General features: G+C 35.1%; 2 protein-coding genes across 4 annotated transcripts in view; one reads left to right on the forward strand and one right to left on the reverse strand.

The window, feature by feature from the left end:
* The first annotated feature begins 5 nt into the window (after positions 1–5).
* The window catches only part of LOC127874397 (TBC domain-containing protein kinase-like protein), a 39,251-nt gene continuing 21,263 nt past the window's right edge, over positions 6–17,993 (forward strand). Inside the window, exons 1-11 of one of the 3 annotated variants that reach the window (XM_052418702.1) lie at positions 6–70; positions 1,102–1,312; positions 2,690–2,762; positions 5,232–5,346; positions 6,187–6,260; positions 8,704–8,845; positions 9,348–9,417; positions 9,818–9,873; positions 10,825–10,886; positions 11,014–11,071; positions 13,675–13,762. In XM_052418702.1, the coding sequence (XP_052274662.1) occupies positions 1,123–1,312; positions 2,690–2,762; positions 5,232–5,346; positions 6,187–6,260; positions 8,704–8,845; positions 9,348–9,417; positions 9,818–9,873; positions 10,825–10,886; positions 11,014–11,071; positions 13,675–13,762 (928 nt within the window). In that variant the 5' untranslated portion in view covers positions 6–70; positions 1,102–1,122. Of the gene's footprint in view, positions 71–188; positions 310–1,101; positions 1,313–2,689; positions 2,763–5,231; positions 5,347–6,186; positions 6,261–8,703; positions 8,846–9,347; positions 9,418–9,817; positions 9,874–10,824; positions 10,887–11,013; positions 11,072–13,674; positions 13,763–17,993 lie in introns of those variants that run through there. The other 2 variants (XM_052418703.1, XM_052418701.1) reach the window with 2 other exon arrangements.
* On the reverse strand, positions 15,744–17,701 carry LOC127874410 (uncharacterized). Its single transcript, XM_052418721.1, has 2 exons — positions 17,503–17,701; positions 15,744–16,429 (listed from the first exon to the last, which is right to left on the reverse strand). The coding sequence occupies exon 2, from the start codon at positions 16,413–16,415 to the stop codon at positions 15,945–15,947; it is 471 nt and encodes a 156-aa protein (XP_052274681.1). The 5' UTR covers positions 16,416–16,429; positions 17,503–17,701; the 3' UTR covers positions 15,744–15,944.

The raw sequence follows: 17,993 nt of genomic DNA on the forward strand, positions 1-17,993 counted from the left end.
AGCTCATTTTGAAAACGAAAGCGGAAGAAGAGGCCACAATACACCAACATTTTGTGCTTAAGAAAAGTAGGTGTGTATTTTTCAGATTATACAATATATGTATTAGTTGATTAATTAAATCAGACACTCGTATAAAATCAATTTCAATTCCTCAAAACGTATTTATTCTTCTTTTAATGAAGTTGACTTTATTCGTTTATCGTGACGTCAGTAATAAATGGCCGGTTAAATGACTGATTAGCTAACAATACTAATCATTGTTATTTGAATTAAATATAATGAGTAGTACACAAAGGGGCCATAGCTTTGGTAAGGCAAGGTCGATCAGTAATAATCTTTTATTTTATGAGGGATTTTTTCCTTTAAAACATGGTTAGACAATATAATATATGATATGGTGGATTATTTAATATTGTCTCTTGACATTTAAATTGTTTATTATTTGTTCTGACTCCTAATCCTATATAGCTCAAAATGTCGCTTTTTGCATGAACAGATCTTTTGTAGATTTTTGTAAAGCATGTTTCATTCATAGGTTAAGTAATGGTTGAACAATAATAAGTTAAGGTATTACACATTTAAACAGTCTATTATGTAAAGTTAGAATACGGCATTAATTCTAGAATGGACTGTTTCAGCACCGTATGGGCAAGCCCCCTTTGCTCATACCCCGCACGGGCAAACCCCCTTTGCTAATGCACTGCATGTGTATGAGCAAAGGGGGTTTGACCATGCAGTGCATGAGCAAAGGGGATTTGCCCATGCGGTGCATGAGCAAAAGGGGGTTTGCCCATGCGGTGTATGAACAAAGGTCCATCTATTTTTAATTGATAACTCTAAAATTTATGGCTTTAATCTTTGTTTTTATGACCACTGACATTTGCATGGTCAAAACCAAGCAAATGAAGCTGTAACAGTCCATTCTAGAATTAATGTTGTATTCCAACTTTACATAATAGACCGTTTTTAACACTTTTCACAATTTCATTATTTTTTTTAGATAATACTTATCTTAATTTAAATTGTTATATTTTCAGCAGATCATTATACTAAAATTTACAAAATGATTTTAAACCCCCTAAAAGTGTTATTATTTTTCAGCTTTTTGAAGAAACATACAGAATGATATTAGGAAAAGCTCAGTTTGGGGTTTCTACATTTTTTGCGTCGAGTCACTCGAATGACAAATGTGGAGCCAATGGTCTTCCGCTGACTCCAAACTCCATCAAGATTGTTGGCAGATTTCAGTATTTAAAGACACTCAATCATCCAAATGTATGCAAGTACCTGGACTGCGTAAGAGGCAAACATGGTAGGCACAATTGTAAAGCTGGGTTCCCACTGCTGATCAGATCAACTCGATCAAGCCCAACCAAGTGGTCGGGTACTGGTCTGGTTCGGTCTGCATGAGTGATCTGGGGCGGTCCGGTAGGTCGGCATTGGTCGGGCCTCCTACCCGATATTTTTCGACATGTCAAAAAATATTGAGTAGCTGTCGAGTAGGAAATGGATCGAGAAGCACTCGGCAAGTGGTCGTGTATTAGTCGAGAAGAAGATCAAGTTGATCGTGAAGCAATCGTGTGGTGATCGGATTGACATCTTTTACACAATCTCTACCAGATCCGCTCGACCTCTACCCGAGTTATTTTAGATCGCAACACGATCCACTCGACCTCTATTCGATTTGATGTACAGATTTACTAGACTGCTACCCGACGGCTACTCGACCGTACACGATCACTTCTCGATTGCTATTCGACCATACACGACCTCATGTCACTTAAACAAAACTCACATGCAAAACGTCGTGCTTGTCTCTCATAAACTTCTTAGAATCGGACGAGTAAACATCCAAAGATGCCAAGAAATGGCTAAAAGGCGACTGATACTGCTAAAACTAGTAAAAAAAATCCATGATGATTGAAGTGATTAGTGAACAACAATGTTTGACGGTTTTATTCTCAAAGTTTCAATAAACGACCGTTCGCGACTTTGTACGACTGTAGTTCGACCATCACGATCTGGTCGAGTGAAGATCTGGTGGCGATCGAGCTGAGGTCCACTTGGTCGAGCTGAGATCGTATAGGGCTCGTGTATAGGTCGAGATGATTGAGCGGAAATCGGAAAGATGGTTGAGTGGACGTCGTGAATGAGTTGTGTGGGGGTCATGTGTTATCGACAAGAGGTCAAGAAGAAGTCGTGTATACCCTTTTTAGTCGAGCTTGGTTGGGTTTGGTCGGGAAATTTTGGTGATGGGGATGATCATGTTGATCGGATCTGCACTGGGGACCCACCTTAACTTTTAACTCTTTACCACTTAGATACATGTACGTATTTTCACACATTTGTAGCCCCTTAGAAAGTTAAATTTTATTAAAGACCTACCTTACTGGATTCAAATTTTAAAGGCTTCATTTCCAATCCTAAGAACTAATGAGCAGCAAACAGCATAAAACCTGAACAGATTGCGAGTAACTTGCAGACTGTTCTGGTTTTATGCTGTTTGCACATAGCCATTTTCACTATGCTTCTGAGTGGGAAAGGGTTAAATTGTGCAGTAATTATTATTTACATTGCATAGATGAATAATTGTAGTATTTTATTGGGTGTTTTGAAACTTATAATACAGGTTAGAAACTATAAATAATGAATTTTACACATTTTAATGTTCACTTGGTTTTGTTTGTAGAAAGACTTATGTTGGTACAAGAACACTACACAAATAACTTGGAGATCGCAAGAAAGACTGGAAAATATCAAAGGTAACAATTTAAATTAGAAGAATTTATATTTCTGCTATTCTTTTCAATTTATGAGTGAACATATATCCACAATAGAGGAAAAGTCTTAATGACTTTCATCATTGAATAACTTAAGCAGACCATTATAAATCAAGATAAGTATATTTAGACAATATTTGTGATGTTACAAATGTGTAGGAACCTGAACATTTAGAAAAATCAACAGATAAAAAGTGATTTCAATTTAGTAATGTGATTTGCAACAAAATATTTCTCATAATATATTATACATTATCTGATTTGCGATTGTTAATTGAAACCAACAAAATGGTAATTTATGCAGATTTGGAGATGAGGATTTGGGGGGGGTGGGGGGCAGGTTCACATTTTCATTTTTTTAACGTCATAAATTAAATTACTTACAAAACTATAATATTTGGAATAGTTTAAGATATTATAATAATAAAAAAAACAATGCAGGCCCTGGGATTCAAACCAAAAGCTCACATTTTACTTTAAGACCCAATCTCCATGCAGAGTAGCCGCTCCATGCTCTCGCATACAATCTCTGCCATCACAAGACAATCCTTTTAGATCTGGAAGGCTTTTATTTTTTTGTTTAAGTTTTATATTATGAAAAGTAGTATCATATTTTTATGAATTTTTAATTCAGTGTATAAGTTTAGGTTTATATTTTTTTATCTAAATTAAAAAAAGTAAAAATAACAACTTGAAAATTATAATACCACATGGTTTTGGCTATCATCACATCCGTCATGGTTGGTTTTAACATCAGGGATTTGATTGAGCCATAATGGTTCCAGTCAAATGATCGAGCCATGATGGTTCCAGTCAAATCTCTGTGCTGGGGTTGTATAACCCAAGGTGGTGGGGCCCTTCTGGAGGGGACTTTTATGAAGAAAGGGGAATCATAATTTTTAGATTAGAAAAATTTCATTTTTAGCTCGACTATTATATATGAAATATATATAGTGGAGCTATCCTACTCACCCCAGCGTGGGCGTTTCCGTTCCGTTTCCGTTAGCGTTAGCATGCAAATGTTCAAGTTTTCGTACTACCCCAATTATTTTCATTGTCCCTTGACATATTACTTTCATATTTTGCATACTTGTTTACCAACATAACCCCAACCTATAAACAAGAGCACACAACTCTATCAAGCATTTTGTCATAATTATGGCCCCTTTTCCACTTAGAATATGCATCAAATGTTAAAGTTTTGGTACTACCCCTTTATTTTCATTGTCCCTTGACCTATTGCTTTCATATTTTGCATACTTGTTTACCAACATCACTCCAACCTATAAACAAGAGCAGACAACTCTATCAAGCATTTTGTCATAATTATTGCCCCTTTTATACTTAGACTATGCATATTATTGATAAATCTATGTTAAAGTTTGCGTACTACCCCAAATATTTCTTATATCCTTTGACATATTGCTTTTATATGTTGCATACTTGTTTACCAACATGACCCCAACCTATAAACAAGAGCAGACCACTGTATCAAGCATTTTGACATAATTATGGCCCCTTTTACACTTAGATAATTGAACATTTTGCTTAAATTGCCATAACTTCTTTGCTTATGATCACATTTTATTATGACTTTGACAAAACAACACTTACCTGAATACCACAATGGATCATCTAATAAATGACCACACCCCACATTATACCCCCTCTCAACCCCCCCCCCCCACCCCCCCCCCCCCCCCAAAAAAAACAATTTTTTTTCCTTTTTTTTATTTTTGAAAGATCGTCTTATAAATAATTGAATATGAACAAATTCCCCATGATGGCTTACGTTATACTGTCAAGCACTCGAATAGTCGAACGCGCTGTCCTCTGACAGCTCTTGTTTTATATTCTAATTGACTGTAATAAAGCAGTAATATACTTAACTATAAATGCTAAAATTAATAAACAGCTCAAACTTGATGTGCAGAAAGAAGCTTGGATTGTGTACACCTACTGTTAATTTACTACGGTAATTGTTTTCAAAATGTAGTTGAATAAGTTTTTCAAAATAAAGGTTACATGGAGCAGGGAATATTAAGGTCATTATAGTGGAAAAATATACCTTTTTAGTAGGGCAATGGCGATTAATTTTGGCCCAAAATTAGCCCTAAAAAAAACTTTAAATAGTTATTGAAACACCATCTTGGTTATACAAGTGTTTGATAAATATTCATTGAAAACCGCTATGAATGATATTTTTTTATTTCGATTGATAATTCTCAAACAGTAAACAAATATTTTTAAGATTTCAGGAGGGTTATTTTGATTGTTGGAATATAGTTCATACATTCATTGACAATGACACATTTATTAAAAATTGTATTTCACAGTTTGTGAACAAGTTCCTTTAAAACTTATTCATCTCCATTTTCCACCTGCATACCAAGTGGCTAAATCTACAAGGAGGAAAGTTTTGTAGTAATTTTTTTGCATCTATTTGTACAGGGAGGAAAGTTTATTATGTCTTGGGTTTGAAGTTCTACAAGGTCTGTCTTACCTGAACCGCCATGGGGTCACACACAGAAACCTGTCTTATCAAAACATCCTCTTTGACAGTGAGGTAATGTGTATATTTTACAGAAAAGGGTTTAAATTTAGGCTTAAACCAGTTTAGCAATTTTATTGCTAAAAATTGTTAGAAATTATTATGGATTGTATGGTGTGTATGATACCTGAATTTCAATCACAAGGTTCAGTGTTTGTAACTCGCTCTGGTTGAATTTATTAGATCTCTTCAAAAGTACTCATAAAGATATCAATAAGCTAGAGACTTTTGAAGCCTTCAAGCTGAAATAAAAACTTATAAACTTAACAAAGGCTGTGTCGTGTATTTATGTGCAATGCATGCTGCATTCTAATTTATTGAGCCTTACTTGTTTCATAGTTATAGTACTGGTAATTACTGGTGGGTACAAATATAAGAAACTGTAATGCACAACTGCACACATAAATATCCTGGTACTTTGTGAAATTTATGTTGGATTAAGTTTATTCAAATTGCACAAAGTAAAACCTCAGCTGCAGAGCATGGAGAGAAGCTTTTTTTAAACATATTGTCCTTCATTTATTGCAAGGAAAAAAAGAATTTAAACCTTTACCACTTAAATGTAGATACCTATTTTTATGCATGTGTAGTCCCTAAGAAAGATAAATTTATGTAAAGACCTTTCTTATTAGATTCAAGTTTTAAAGGCTTAAACCCCTAAATACTGATGAGCAGCAAACAGCATAAAAATTGAACAGACTGCGAGTTACTCTAACTCGCAGGCTGTTTTGGTTTTATGCTGTTTGCACATAGCCAATTTCATTTCGCTTCTGAGTGGTAAAGGGTTAAAACATAACGTCCTTTATGTATTTCAAGGAAAAAATGAATTTAAGAATTTGTGTTGCTCTTTTCAAGGACAAAGTGAAGCTGTCAGCATGTGGCGTGTATTACATGACAGATTATGGTGCTACAGTGCGGTTCCCAATAGGGTGGGTTTTACCTACTTCTGTTGCCATTTTGTTCTGAATGTTATATTAGAAGTTCGTTTCTGCAGTTGCATATTTTATGGAAAGAAATGAAAATGAATCACATCTGACTTATTATAAAGATTACTTTGTTCTTGCTATGTTCATATATGGCACTCTTTATTTGCTTGTATTTTCCAGTGTACACAATTGCCATACTATCCTTTTCAAGAACACTGAATAAACTTCTTTTATGATATGTTAGATATTTTGTTTACATTGATGTTGAATGCATGATATGTTAGATATTTTGTTTACATTGATGTTGAATGCATGATATGTTAGATATTTTGTTTACATTGATGTTGAATGCATTTTATTAAATGGATAAGATATTTTGTTTAAATTGATGTAGAATGCATTTTATTAAGTGGATATTAAAAATCACTCACTAGTTTTATTGCATTGCAGAACTGTTTTTAGTTCACATGTGCAATGCACAAGGTGTGCTATTGGGACTTCCTTTTGTCTGCAAAGTGTAGTCATTTGTGTGCAAACTTTTCATTTAAAAAGGCATTTCTTTCTGAACTGCTGGGCAGATTTAATCCAAGCATTACTGGACTAATCTTTGGATGTCACTGTCAAAATTGTTCAAATAGTTGCGGTCCACCTTATATGCAGGTCACCTGCAGAGCTAAAAATAAATTGAAAAAATAAAATTAAAATAAACATCTTCTTTTAACCTGTAAGGGTCAGGGGTTTAGTATGTTACATTGTCTACTGGTCCTCTATTAAATTTGTTCAAATCATACCTCTGGGGTAAAACCTGGCAACATTACAGGGGTTACATGATTAAAAAGAATGATAAACATATAACTTTAGAAGTCATCTCTTACACCACAAGTCTCTTAGTTTTTATATCTGATATAAATTATCAGATATCATTCCAACAAAGAGTTTATTCAAGTCATGCACCTTGGATCAAATGGGGCCATGCCCCAGTATGCACATTAATTTTGAGATGTATATAGTAAAAATATATATTATTGTTTCTGAAACCCTTAGGGCCCATGGTTAAATGTTTGTTGTGTAAGATTTCCCAGTGGCCCTCTACTCAGCTTGTTCCAATAATTCCCCAGGGGACAAAAGTGGCAACACCACTGTGATCAAATAAACCTTGTTCTGTGAAAACTGGGCTTAATGCATGTGCGTAAAGTGTCATCCCAGATAAGCCTATGCAGTCCGCACAGGCTAATTAGGGACGACACTTTCCGCTTTTATGGTATTTTTAGTTTCAATGAAGTACCTCCTTAAAAACCTGCCCTAAGATCCTAAATTGGCCATGCCCTGGTGGTCCCATGATCTATATAGACTTGTTTGGTAAATAACTTTATTAATCTTCTCTGAAATGGCAATTATATTTGGTGAAACATTGTCAAGTGGACCTCTACTATTTGTTTGAATCACACCAGGGATAAAAACTGGCACCAATGATCACTTGATATGTATATATGGACCTGTATGGTAAATACATTTAAAATTTTCTCTCTAACTTCAATGGTCATGGATCAAATATTTGATGTGTAACATGCTACTTAGTTGGTTAAAATTCTCCTATGGTGGAAACTGCCCCTGCTTTAGAGGCCTTTTTTGAGGTGTGAGAGTGAAATGTTTTATATTTAATTATGCAGCATTAAAACTTATTGTGGTGTTGTTTGAAACCACAAACCACACAGCTTTGGTATTTTGTATGTGCCATCATATTGAAGTGTAGTGGATATGGTGTGTCCACCTAGCGACTAGCAGATGATTGGTTTGATCCCCACTGTTGGAGCGTTTTTTAGATCTCCCCAAGAGACACCAATTACTGATTCTTGTCCTAGGAAATGGACTCGAAAGTGTTTCAAATAAACCTTTGGCTTTCAATGCCATCAAGCTAAAATAAATAAAACTGGCTGTTTTCTAATACACAGGTAAGCGATAAAGGGCCATCATGGCCCTCTTGTTTTCCTGGATCATTGAGTGAGAGATTGCACCTATTGTGTGTTTTATTCCTGTATTTGTCTTATAATCATGGGAAAATATGTGCCTTTTTGAGTTCGTGATCGTTTGCAGACACCTACTGTTATGCCAGAGTACATAGCTCGAGAATTTAAGATCTTCTGCAAGTGGTTACAACTTAAGTGTTTTTGCTATAGTATATTAAAAAAAAACGTAAGTAAATAAATATTTATAGTATATTGTAACCCACATCATCATAGGCTTTATAATATATATCTACCAGCGCTGCTTTCACCCAAGGTGGATTTCCATGAACCAGAACAAGTTTATGAAGAAGTAAAGTCCAGGCCATATTTGGGATTGATTTTACAGAATTAAACACATTTTAACCAAATCGACTGCTTTTATATTTGTTTACACATCGCTTTCTTCAACTGCTGATGGACTTTAAATGTTATTAATGCAGAAAGATGACCTACATGAGCCCAGAGGTGTTCAGCTTTGGCCCAGTGAAGATAGATGATGACACAGAGTTGTCTACTCTGCCCTCCTCCAGCCCAAAAGTGGACGTGTGGTCTCTTGGATGTATCCTGCTGGAGCTTGTTACAGTTAGTTAGGATTTTTGGAAAAAAAAAATTATGCCCCTGCCATGCTTATGACGAAACACATGTTTCTGCAGAACTTAGATTTAATAGGACATTAAAAAAATTAAAACACTTAAAGATTTTACCTTATGCAAATACATGTACATGTAGTGAATAATTTTAGGCGATCGATAATTCACTGACCAAAATTGACAGTAGTTATTTGATTGTGTGTGTGTTTACTTTTCAAACACACCTTGAACACAAAATGCCAACAAAAAGGAAAGAGCTTAGTAGTGATGTTATTATAAAAATGTCATAATCACAGCATGTTTCACAGTTAATGTATTACAGATGTTTACATTTTGTGCAGAAAAATGAGCTGGTAGGATTCAGGAATATCCACTTTATTCTGAAAAATTGATTTATATTTACTTTATATATTTAATTGCTTTAGTGAATATTATAATATACATTGCATATTGTATTAAATTATATTATATTTTTATATGCCAATATTTTTCAGGGGAAGCAACTGTGGAAAGATTCTTCATTGCAGAATATTATCAAAAAAGTTACAACTCTTGCAAAGAATGGTATTCATCATGATTTTATCTCGCTCAGTTTTCATATTTGCATAAACTCTAAAAAATAAAGATATAAAGTAGATTGGGACTATGATTGAAGAGCAAAATCTGCCCTCTCATATGTTTGTGAAACACATGGTGATAAAGCTCATTGAAGGGGCCTTTTCACAGATTTGGGCTGTATTGAAGTTTGTCATTAAATGCTTTATATTGATAAATGTAAACATTGGATCTTAAATGCTCCAGTTAAAAAAACAATATTTGTAATGTAAATATGTACAAAATAATGTTTATTTTTCAGCGTTCAACATAAAATGTTTCATTTGTGATAAATGTAATATAAAAATTACACTGATTTTATTTCTTTACAATTTATTAAAATATATACCTATATCTTGATTATTTTCAGAGGATGATGCTTTCAACTTCTTTGTACAAGAAATACAGTGCGAAAATGAAATAAAGGTAACGTGTGAGCTTAACACCCTCATACATTCTGTTTAATACTGGGTGAAACATGTATAGAGAATGCTAGTTAGTGTTGAATACTAAGGAATACCATAAACGACAGCCTACTGTCTATTGCCAACTGCTTACTGTCAACTGTCTACTGCTGACTGCCAACTGCTTACTGCAAACTCTCTACTGTCAATTATACTACTATAGTTATATTGTCTACTGCCAACTGCCAATTATCTACTGCCAAGTGCTTACAGTCAACTGTCTTCTGCTGACTTCCAACTGTAAAAAAAATAAAGTTTTTGCCAACACTTAACAGGGGTCGTAATGTTTGCCCTTGTTGATCCATCCGTTTTCGCGATGACCAATCACTTGCTATTGGGTGGGTTTGTTTGTGTAAATTTAGGCGGAAAGTGTCGTCCCTGATTAGCCTGTGCGGACTGCACAGGCTAATCTGGGACGACACTTTACGCACATGCATTGTGCCCAGTTTTTTCAGAACACGACTCTTATCATCGTCCTCGTCGTCATTGTTGTCATCACCGTCATCTTTTTTCTAATACTTTTCGATCTTATACTAAGCTATGCAGTTTTACTACGGTCATATAAAAATATGTAATATTTTTAATCACCGCCATCATAAACAAATCATCACCGTTTGCGTTGAGTCAGTGTATCATTTTATTGATTGTACACTTTTAGTAGAAAGATAGCATAACATATCGGCCCTGTGCATATTTACAAATAGTAATACCGGTATATGTATTGATGTGTTTAAATGAAAATATACAATCACGACATATGCTCATGTGCGTCGGATATTATTAAGGCACATTATATTGTTAATGTACTTAAACTTGTACCTTTCCATAATGAGTAATTCAGTTAACACTTGAAGATGTATTCAAGTGTATAGGTAAAACTGCGTTCACCGTTTCATGTGCTAAATTTTTACAGGGATTGAAGGAATCAACTTTACAACTACTGAGGCTTTGTTTAACAGTGTATCCAAAAAATAGGTAAATTCTACATATTTGTTTAAGTTGTTTTAACATTTGTTTCCTTTTTATTGTAAACAAAGCTCAATATGATCGTTGGAATAGAAACTTTATATTCTATCATTTGATAAATAATATGCATTTTCAGGCCAGCTCCCTGCGAGTTATTGCAGCACGAGTCTTTTGTGCAGTGTAATCTGAAACAGGTAAGATCGTTTGTGTAATTCTGTCAATGAACATTATCATTGAAGTTGCAAATATATTCGGCAGACCTACCTTTAAGGAACCTTTTCACGTTTTGGAAAATTGACAAAATTGAAAAAAAATTGTTTCAGATTTGGAAATTTTCGTTGTAGTTATGATATTTATGAGGAAACAGTAATACTGAACATTTACCATGCTCTAAAATATCCATTATATGCATATGTTGACGATTTAAAAACCAGAAAATATAAAGGGTTGCAACGCGAAACGATTGAATAGTTTGGAGAGTTCTGTTGTTATCGTTATATTTTGTGACACTAAGAGGATTGCCAATAATAAGTATAAAATACATCACTCACTGCATGAGTACAGATGGCCGAGTAGTCTAAGGGGTAGTACTTGTACTTCAGGGGTCAGTGGTTCTAGCCCAGTTGATGGTTTCTTTTTTTAATTTTATTCTTATTTTTTTTACTGGAGCTTTTTTAGATCCAACGTTTACATTTATCAATATGACAAACTTCAATACAGCCAAAATCTGTGAAAAGGTCCCTTTAAGACTAAAAACATTGTGTGACATTATTTTCAACCACAAATGTCTTTAAAAGACAATCGGAGTTAAAATTAACATCGAGGTCATTTTGTCTCAAATTATACAACAGCAGGAACAAGACGAATGGTAAGTTGTCTCCTCGGATCCCTGATTTTTGCTCCATATTAGCGAGATTTCTTGAAAACTAATTATTCGGACTCCATGACCTATAGTTAATTTGAGATTAACTCAATTATCATCAATAATATGTATCGTGAATAATGGGATAATATACCATTTCGTACTTTTATCACTAAAGATAACCTTAATTTGAAACGTTTATTGTTGGTGTAGACCTCCCGTGCTCCTTAATACAGATGATTAGTATCAATAATTACAGATGTATCATCCTGGACGTCATAGCTAATATAACGTGTGCGTGAGCTACCAATGTTGACATGGAATGCGGATTGTATAGAATAAAGATCCGCCTTTACCATCAGTCAATTGATAAATATAACTTTAGAGAGTATCCGAGCATGATTGGATCGATACGCAGTATCCTGTTCGAACGCTTGTACGATGACTGCTTTCGTAGATAAATGACCTGATCTGATAAATGATCTGATCGTGTACGTTTCTTTTTGTAGGTTATATGACTAGTTTTTCAGTAAACGAAAGTAGAAATCTGAACATACATCATTTAAGTTTTTTATAATATTACATATGTTCAGTTCTTAGGTATAAATCGATAGTATGTTTGTAACTTTATTTTCACTGCTTACAAATATGTTAAGTTAAATCTCCCACATTAAGTGTTTTCCACCAAACAGTCGTATTTTTTCGACAATATATAGCATGTACACTGACCTCGCCAATAGTGATCCTGAAACATTTTACTCAGAGATAGATTTATGTTCGGAATTAATAATGTCCATGGTAGGTTTCGGAAAATTAAAGTTTATGGGTTGTTCATGCAAAGCTAATAATGTATAAGCTAATGAAACCACAATACATTTTGTGATTTTATGTCGGACAGGGTAGCTCCTGACCAGATTTCGCGAAGCGCATACTGACCTGGAGCTACGCTGACCACATATGGTATAAGACCCATTTTCGCATGACGCGGTCATATGACTGATTCGAAATATTGCAAATGCTATTACATAAAGTTAACCATGATCAATAGTGCTGAGCAAATGAGATTGAAAAACAACCCACACACAACAACAACGTCTTTTGAATACCATTTACAACAACTTTAAGTAATAGTACAAATGGCTGATTTTGCATTTTTTTATTTGAAATTCGGCCCTTAAGACACAAAGTACTGGTCATACGAAGGTGACCGAGTCTATAGTGTACTGACAAGCGTTTGTCCATTAGTGATATCTACCTGAAATTAATATGGTTAAAATAATATGTTGCTGACGTTGACGTGAATAAGAACATTGAAGCGAAAATATTGACGATAGCTCCCTCTGTAAGAACATCTTGTTATAGAATGGAAGATCGGTCAACAGGCTGTATCGATTACAAATTGCGAATATCCACTTTAGGCAATAAATAAATATCCACTTTAGGCAATAAATAAGTGTTGTAACTGATAAGCATGTGGCCAGTTAAAAAAAGCTACTTGGCTGATATATTTCATAATGCGCTGCGAGTTGGCGTTGATTAAAGTGGTTAGATGCTGCAGAAAATTTCCCTAAAGCTACGGATACGGTACTTCTTAAAGTATTGTCGTTGCGACGGCGGAACCTGCGGCACGGTTCCGACTCCTATTAATGTTTTGAATCTATGATTTTTGTTTGACACATGTTTTGTAGCCAAACTGTGAAAAGTATTTTAAAAGTGGTACGTCTATTTATTATAATATAAATCTAAGACCACTAGTATATTATGAAACAATGGTTTTTCGTGAGTTGATCTGTTAGCCATTATTTTAAGAGAACTGTAAAAGTAGATCTTTCGAGGAACGTTTTAACAATAAACAGATTACGTTTAATTAATTAACTTTGCAATTGTGTGTACGTGAATAAGCATCTGCCATTGTTGTTAGTATTCAATCAACAGGAGATGCCAAAGAATGGATACCACATGTTTTCTACAGAGCTAAGATGTCGCTATCTAGAACTGCCTGTACTATCTGATGGTGATAAAGGTATGCATAAGTATCCTCTTTATCATCAACATCATTGCTAAAGTCGTCATTGGCCTAGTCGTCCCGAGCATAATCTCTATTTTTATGCTCCAACTTAATGTTGTAAATTAAGCAAAGGACTTGTCCGTCCATACGTACGTACGTAGGTGCTTTCGTTTGAACGTACATCCCAAGCACATGTGTTCAAATTCTCTTTAATTTCATGTTTGATCTCGCCCTAATGTTTACATTTGTAATGTGTAGAATATCAGGAATAAATGAATTGTGGTTGCAACGAGTTTTCGCCGAAGTATGAGCTTTGTCTGTTAATGGAATATGTAGCCCCATGATTCAGATTATCTTAAATTGCGTAGCAGATCCTCCTCAAGCCTTCAAAGCTGAATGATATTTAGGCGTGTATGATCGGAATGAAAGGAATTCCGTCTGAGGCCAGTCTCGCAAAGATACTGGTCCTTTGTCTGTTGTAACATTATGCTACATGTTTATGTATGTTCCCAAATTGTGTGGTCTTAACTACTGGCGGATTTTGTTAAACCTTTATCGGTTAATTTGCCTGAATGTGTAGATAAATGAGTTTCATGCGCAACGTTCTTTGGCAGAAGTATGGCCCTTTGTCTTTCTGTCCATTGTGGAAGTGGATTGGTCCGTGTCCAGACATGTATCGTTTGGGGCAAAAGTGTCTTTGACAAATTTCTAGTTTGTATAGTCGTCTTCATTATTGTGATTGCCATCAGAATCCCTTCATAATTACATCATCATCATCAAAATCATCATCGTTAACTACGTCTTCACAAGCAATCATGAAGAGTGCAAATAAGTGACACTATGGTTAAGTTATTCTAAATGTTTGAAACATTTTGGGGTGCACTTTTTTAAAATTAAGGTCACATTTATATACCCGTCATGTAGTGCATATTTAGTCATGTTCCGACAATTGGTGTTATCATATACAGCTTAAGGAAGAACAATGGTTTAAATCACAGGAGGGAAGCCCACATTTTTTGTTTATATATGCTATAATAGAGAAAAGGAGTTCACTTCGTTTACCGTAAAACTAGAAGCTGACACTCACGGTACAATTTTTGGTCGGACACAAGTGTGTCCAAATTAGCTTCAATTTCCGATCGTTTCAAACAGCAGAAACACACTGATTACCTGACTGTTCGTCATTTAAACGGTTATTTCATTAATGAATCGATAACAATACATTTTATAGTCATTCACACACCATCAAACGTGTTTTTTCTCTCCGATTTGTTAATAAACAACCAAGAGGTTTAATTTTTCAAGGAATTTTTATCGGGAATTCTCTGACGTCATTCAATAAAGCATACATTTGCTACGGGTCTTTTTATTGGTTGGGCGGAATTTCCCGAGGATCTCCGTTAAAAAAGGTGAGTGAGAAATTATTGAAAACTGACCAATCGTTTTTTGTGTTACAAAATCTCTGATGTAATCAAAGGGTTTTCCAGAGTCAAAATATAATTTTTCTGTTTAGATTTTGTACTCGCGGATCGAAAGACGCGATAAAATGGTGTTTACCATTCTTTTCGATTACCATAGGTATTGTAACCGATTGAAAAAATGTTTAATGTGCATACAGGTGCTGTTTATCTACCGTTTAATGACTTCGTTATTGAGTTTTAGCTCTTTAAAGTGATCGACATGGAAAATCTCTATGTTGACACACTTGTGTCCGACCAAACACGATTTTGGAAATGGGTCAATTTCTGAGGGCCGGTATCGAAATACTGCGGGACCAATGGTACTGATGTTCATTTTTCCCGATACATTATTTTATAAGCTTTTGAAGTCAACCGGTGTGTAGTTGATTCTTTAAAAAATGTTCGAGTTACATGGTTTCCAGTAAAGATGGTCTAGTTTTACGGTAAACGAAGTTGAACTCCTTGTCTCTATTATAGCATATATAAAAAATATATAGGGGCTTCCCTCCTGTGGTTTAAATTGTTGTTTATTCATAGTAAGTGACAAAAATCATTTTAATGAAAATTTTCTGTATCCAATTGGTCTCTAGTAAAAGAGGCTTTTATTGTTTACTTTTTGTTAATGCTAATGAAAATAAAAATGAACCTTATGAACCCTGAGCGTACAAATGACAAGTATATCCGTATACGCATCATTTCCCCTAAAATGTTTGTCACATTGACAACAGCTTTTAATCTCACGGGACCCAATTGAGCCACTTTAGGAACTCCGGAAACGATATTGTTCCATTTCCGTCAGCATCGAGGGCTTCGAATGCTGCGTCAAAATCGACATTGTAACCCATTTCGGTCAACAAGTTTGTAAACTCCTCACAACTGATACTTTGACTTCCATCCCTGTCATACTTTTTGAACAGCTCCACGGCTTTGCTCACTCTGTAGTAGCGCGACGAATTGTCCACCATACTAAATCGCTCGTTGCTCCGAAGCCAGGCGCAGAATTCGTCGGAACTGATTTTTGCGTCGCCATCTTCATCCAAAAGATAGATATACACCTCCACTTGGGCAGCGGTCAGGCCCAGATCGTCTTCCAGTAAACTTGAGAGTTCCTTCTTGTCGAGAAAGCCGCTGTTGTCCGCGTCGTACTTTTTGAAAAAGCTCTTTATTACGACATCAGGAACGTCCTGGTTGAAATAGGAATGTTGCATTCTCGTGTAGACGACTAAAACAATCACATTCAAATTTACATGTAACCGTGAGACAGACATGCTGAATATTTAAAATGATGTCACTGGATAGTAAAAATGGGCAGCATCAGATATAAAAGCATTAAAAGCTTATTAAGAAAAAGCGATCGTTTATGTTAAATTGTCGTACGATAGACTTCGTGTTTATAGCAAGACGACGTTGTACCATTGCTAGTTATAAACAAACTTAATTAAAAGAAAACTCGTTGCAACCACAACCAGAATCGCCCAAATAATATGTGTATTGTGTATACGGATGGATATAGTGTAACAAGATGATGTGCCGGTGCATGTTGATTCTCAAAGAGACAAATACATTGCAAGCAGTCCGCACAGGCTAATCAGGGACGACCCTTTTCGCTTTTATGGTATTTTTCGTTTAAAGGAAGTCCCTTCTTACCGAAAATCTTGTTAAGGCGTAAAGTGTCGTCCCTGATTAGCCTGTGCGGACTGCACAGGCTAATCTGGGACGACACTTTACGCACATGCATTAAGCCCAGTTTTCTCGGAAAACACGACTAATTTGCAGGCGCTTTCATTTGAATTTCGGGTGGATGTACATTCTTAAAGATCTAATGCTCAAACGGCATTCACAACCGTCAAAATGTGAATTTAAACTTTGAACAGAAATAACTTATATTCAGATAAATTTCGAAGCTAGATGATTTTTCCCATGTATTTTGTATTACGCAGGGAATGTAGCAATACAAGCGAATAAAAACAAAGTTATAATAATTTTCCAGCGAAATTCGCTATAAATATTAAGCATCACCGAATTCCTGTCATATGTCATATTTGTGAATGTTTTTAAAAGTAATAAATAGAATATTGTTCCAATATGAGTCTGTGTGGTTATACAGTTCCAATAACGAATATACTAATAGAGAAAGACCGCGTTGATTATAATACCTTTACTGTAAGCGATCTTTACGAAGTTTGTTTCAAATTTGTGCCAGTTCTATGTAAATTGATATTTAATGAATACAATCTTTAAAGCAAGCATTTATATAATTTTATAACATTTACTTTGTTGTGTGAATATCATTACCTTTAGTCGTCGTAAATAGGTTCCAAAGTGTGATATGTATGCGAGGTTTGCAGACACACTCTTGCTGCTAACTTAGATTTGACACTAAACGATAAACCAATCAGGAGCTAATGTCGACCCTAAGCATGTATGATGGTTTAAATAGCATCGCTTTAGGAACATCTCACATCACATGACATGTGAGTTTTATAAACATATCCGTATTGTGGCCAATCATTCACATGTGGTGAATCATTTATACACATGATGACTATAATACAAAGTGGTGTATACGAGTATTTAGGGTAGTCCTAAATGGTTTCGGAAGGCTAGTGTGACGTGGGATCGTAGTGGGACGGGGTGAAGATCGCGTCCACACGTCAAGAACGCATATTGTGGCTACCTAACATACACTAATATGAGCATGTTCAAAGTAATCGCCGGTAAGACCATAAATGGAAGAAGATAAATATAGGATCTAGCACGAGGTGTCATATCATACCATATTTTAT

This window comes from Dreissena polymorpha, chromosome 3 (assembly GCF_020536995.1).
Source record: "Dreissena polymorpha isolate Duluth1 chromosome 3, UMN_Dpol_1.0, whole genome shotgun sequence".
In the NCBI taxonomy this organism is placed as follows: Eukaryota; Metazoa; Mollusca; class Bivalvia; order Myida; family Dreissenidae; genus Dreissena; species Dreissena polymorpha.

Bases quoted from the DNA above. Each gene is read 5' to 3' on its own strand.
- LOC127874410 (XM_052418721.1), bottom strand. From the start codon at position 16,415: ATGCAACATTCCTATTTCAACCAGGACGTTCCTGATGTCGTAATAAAG.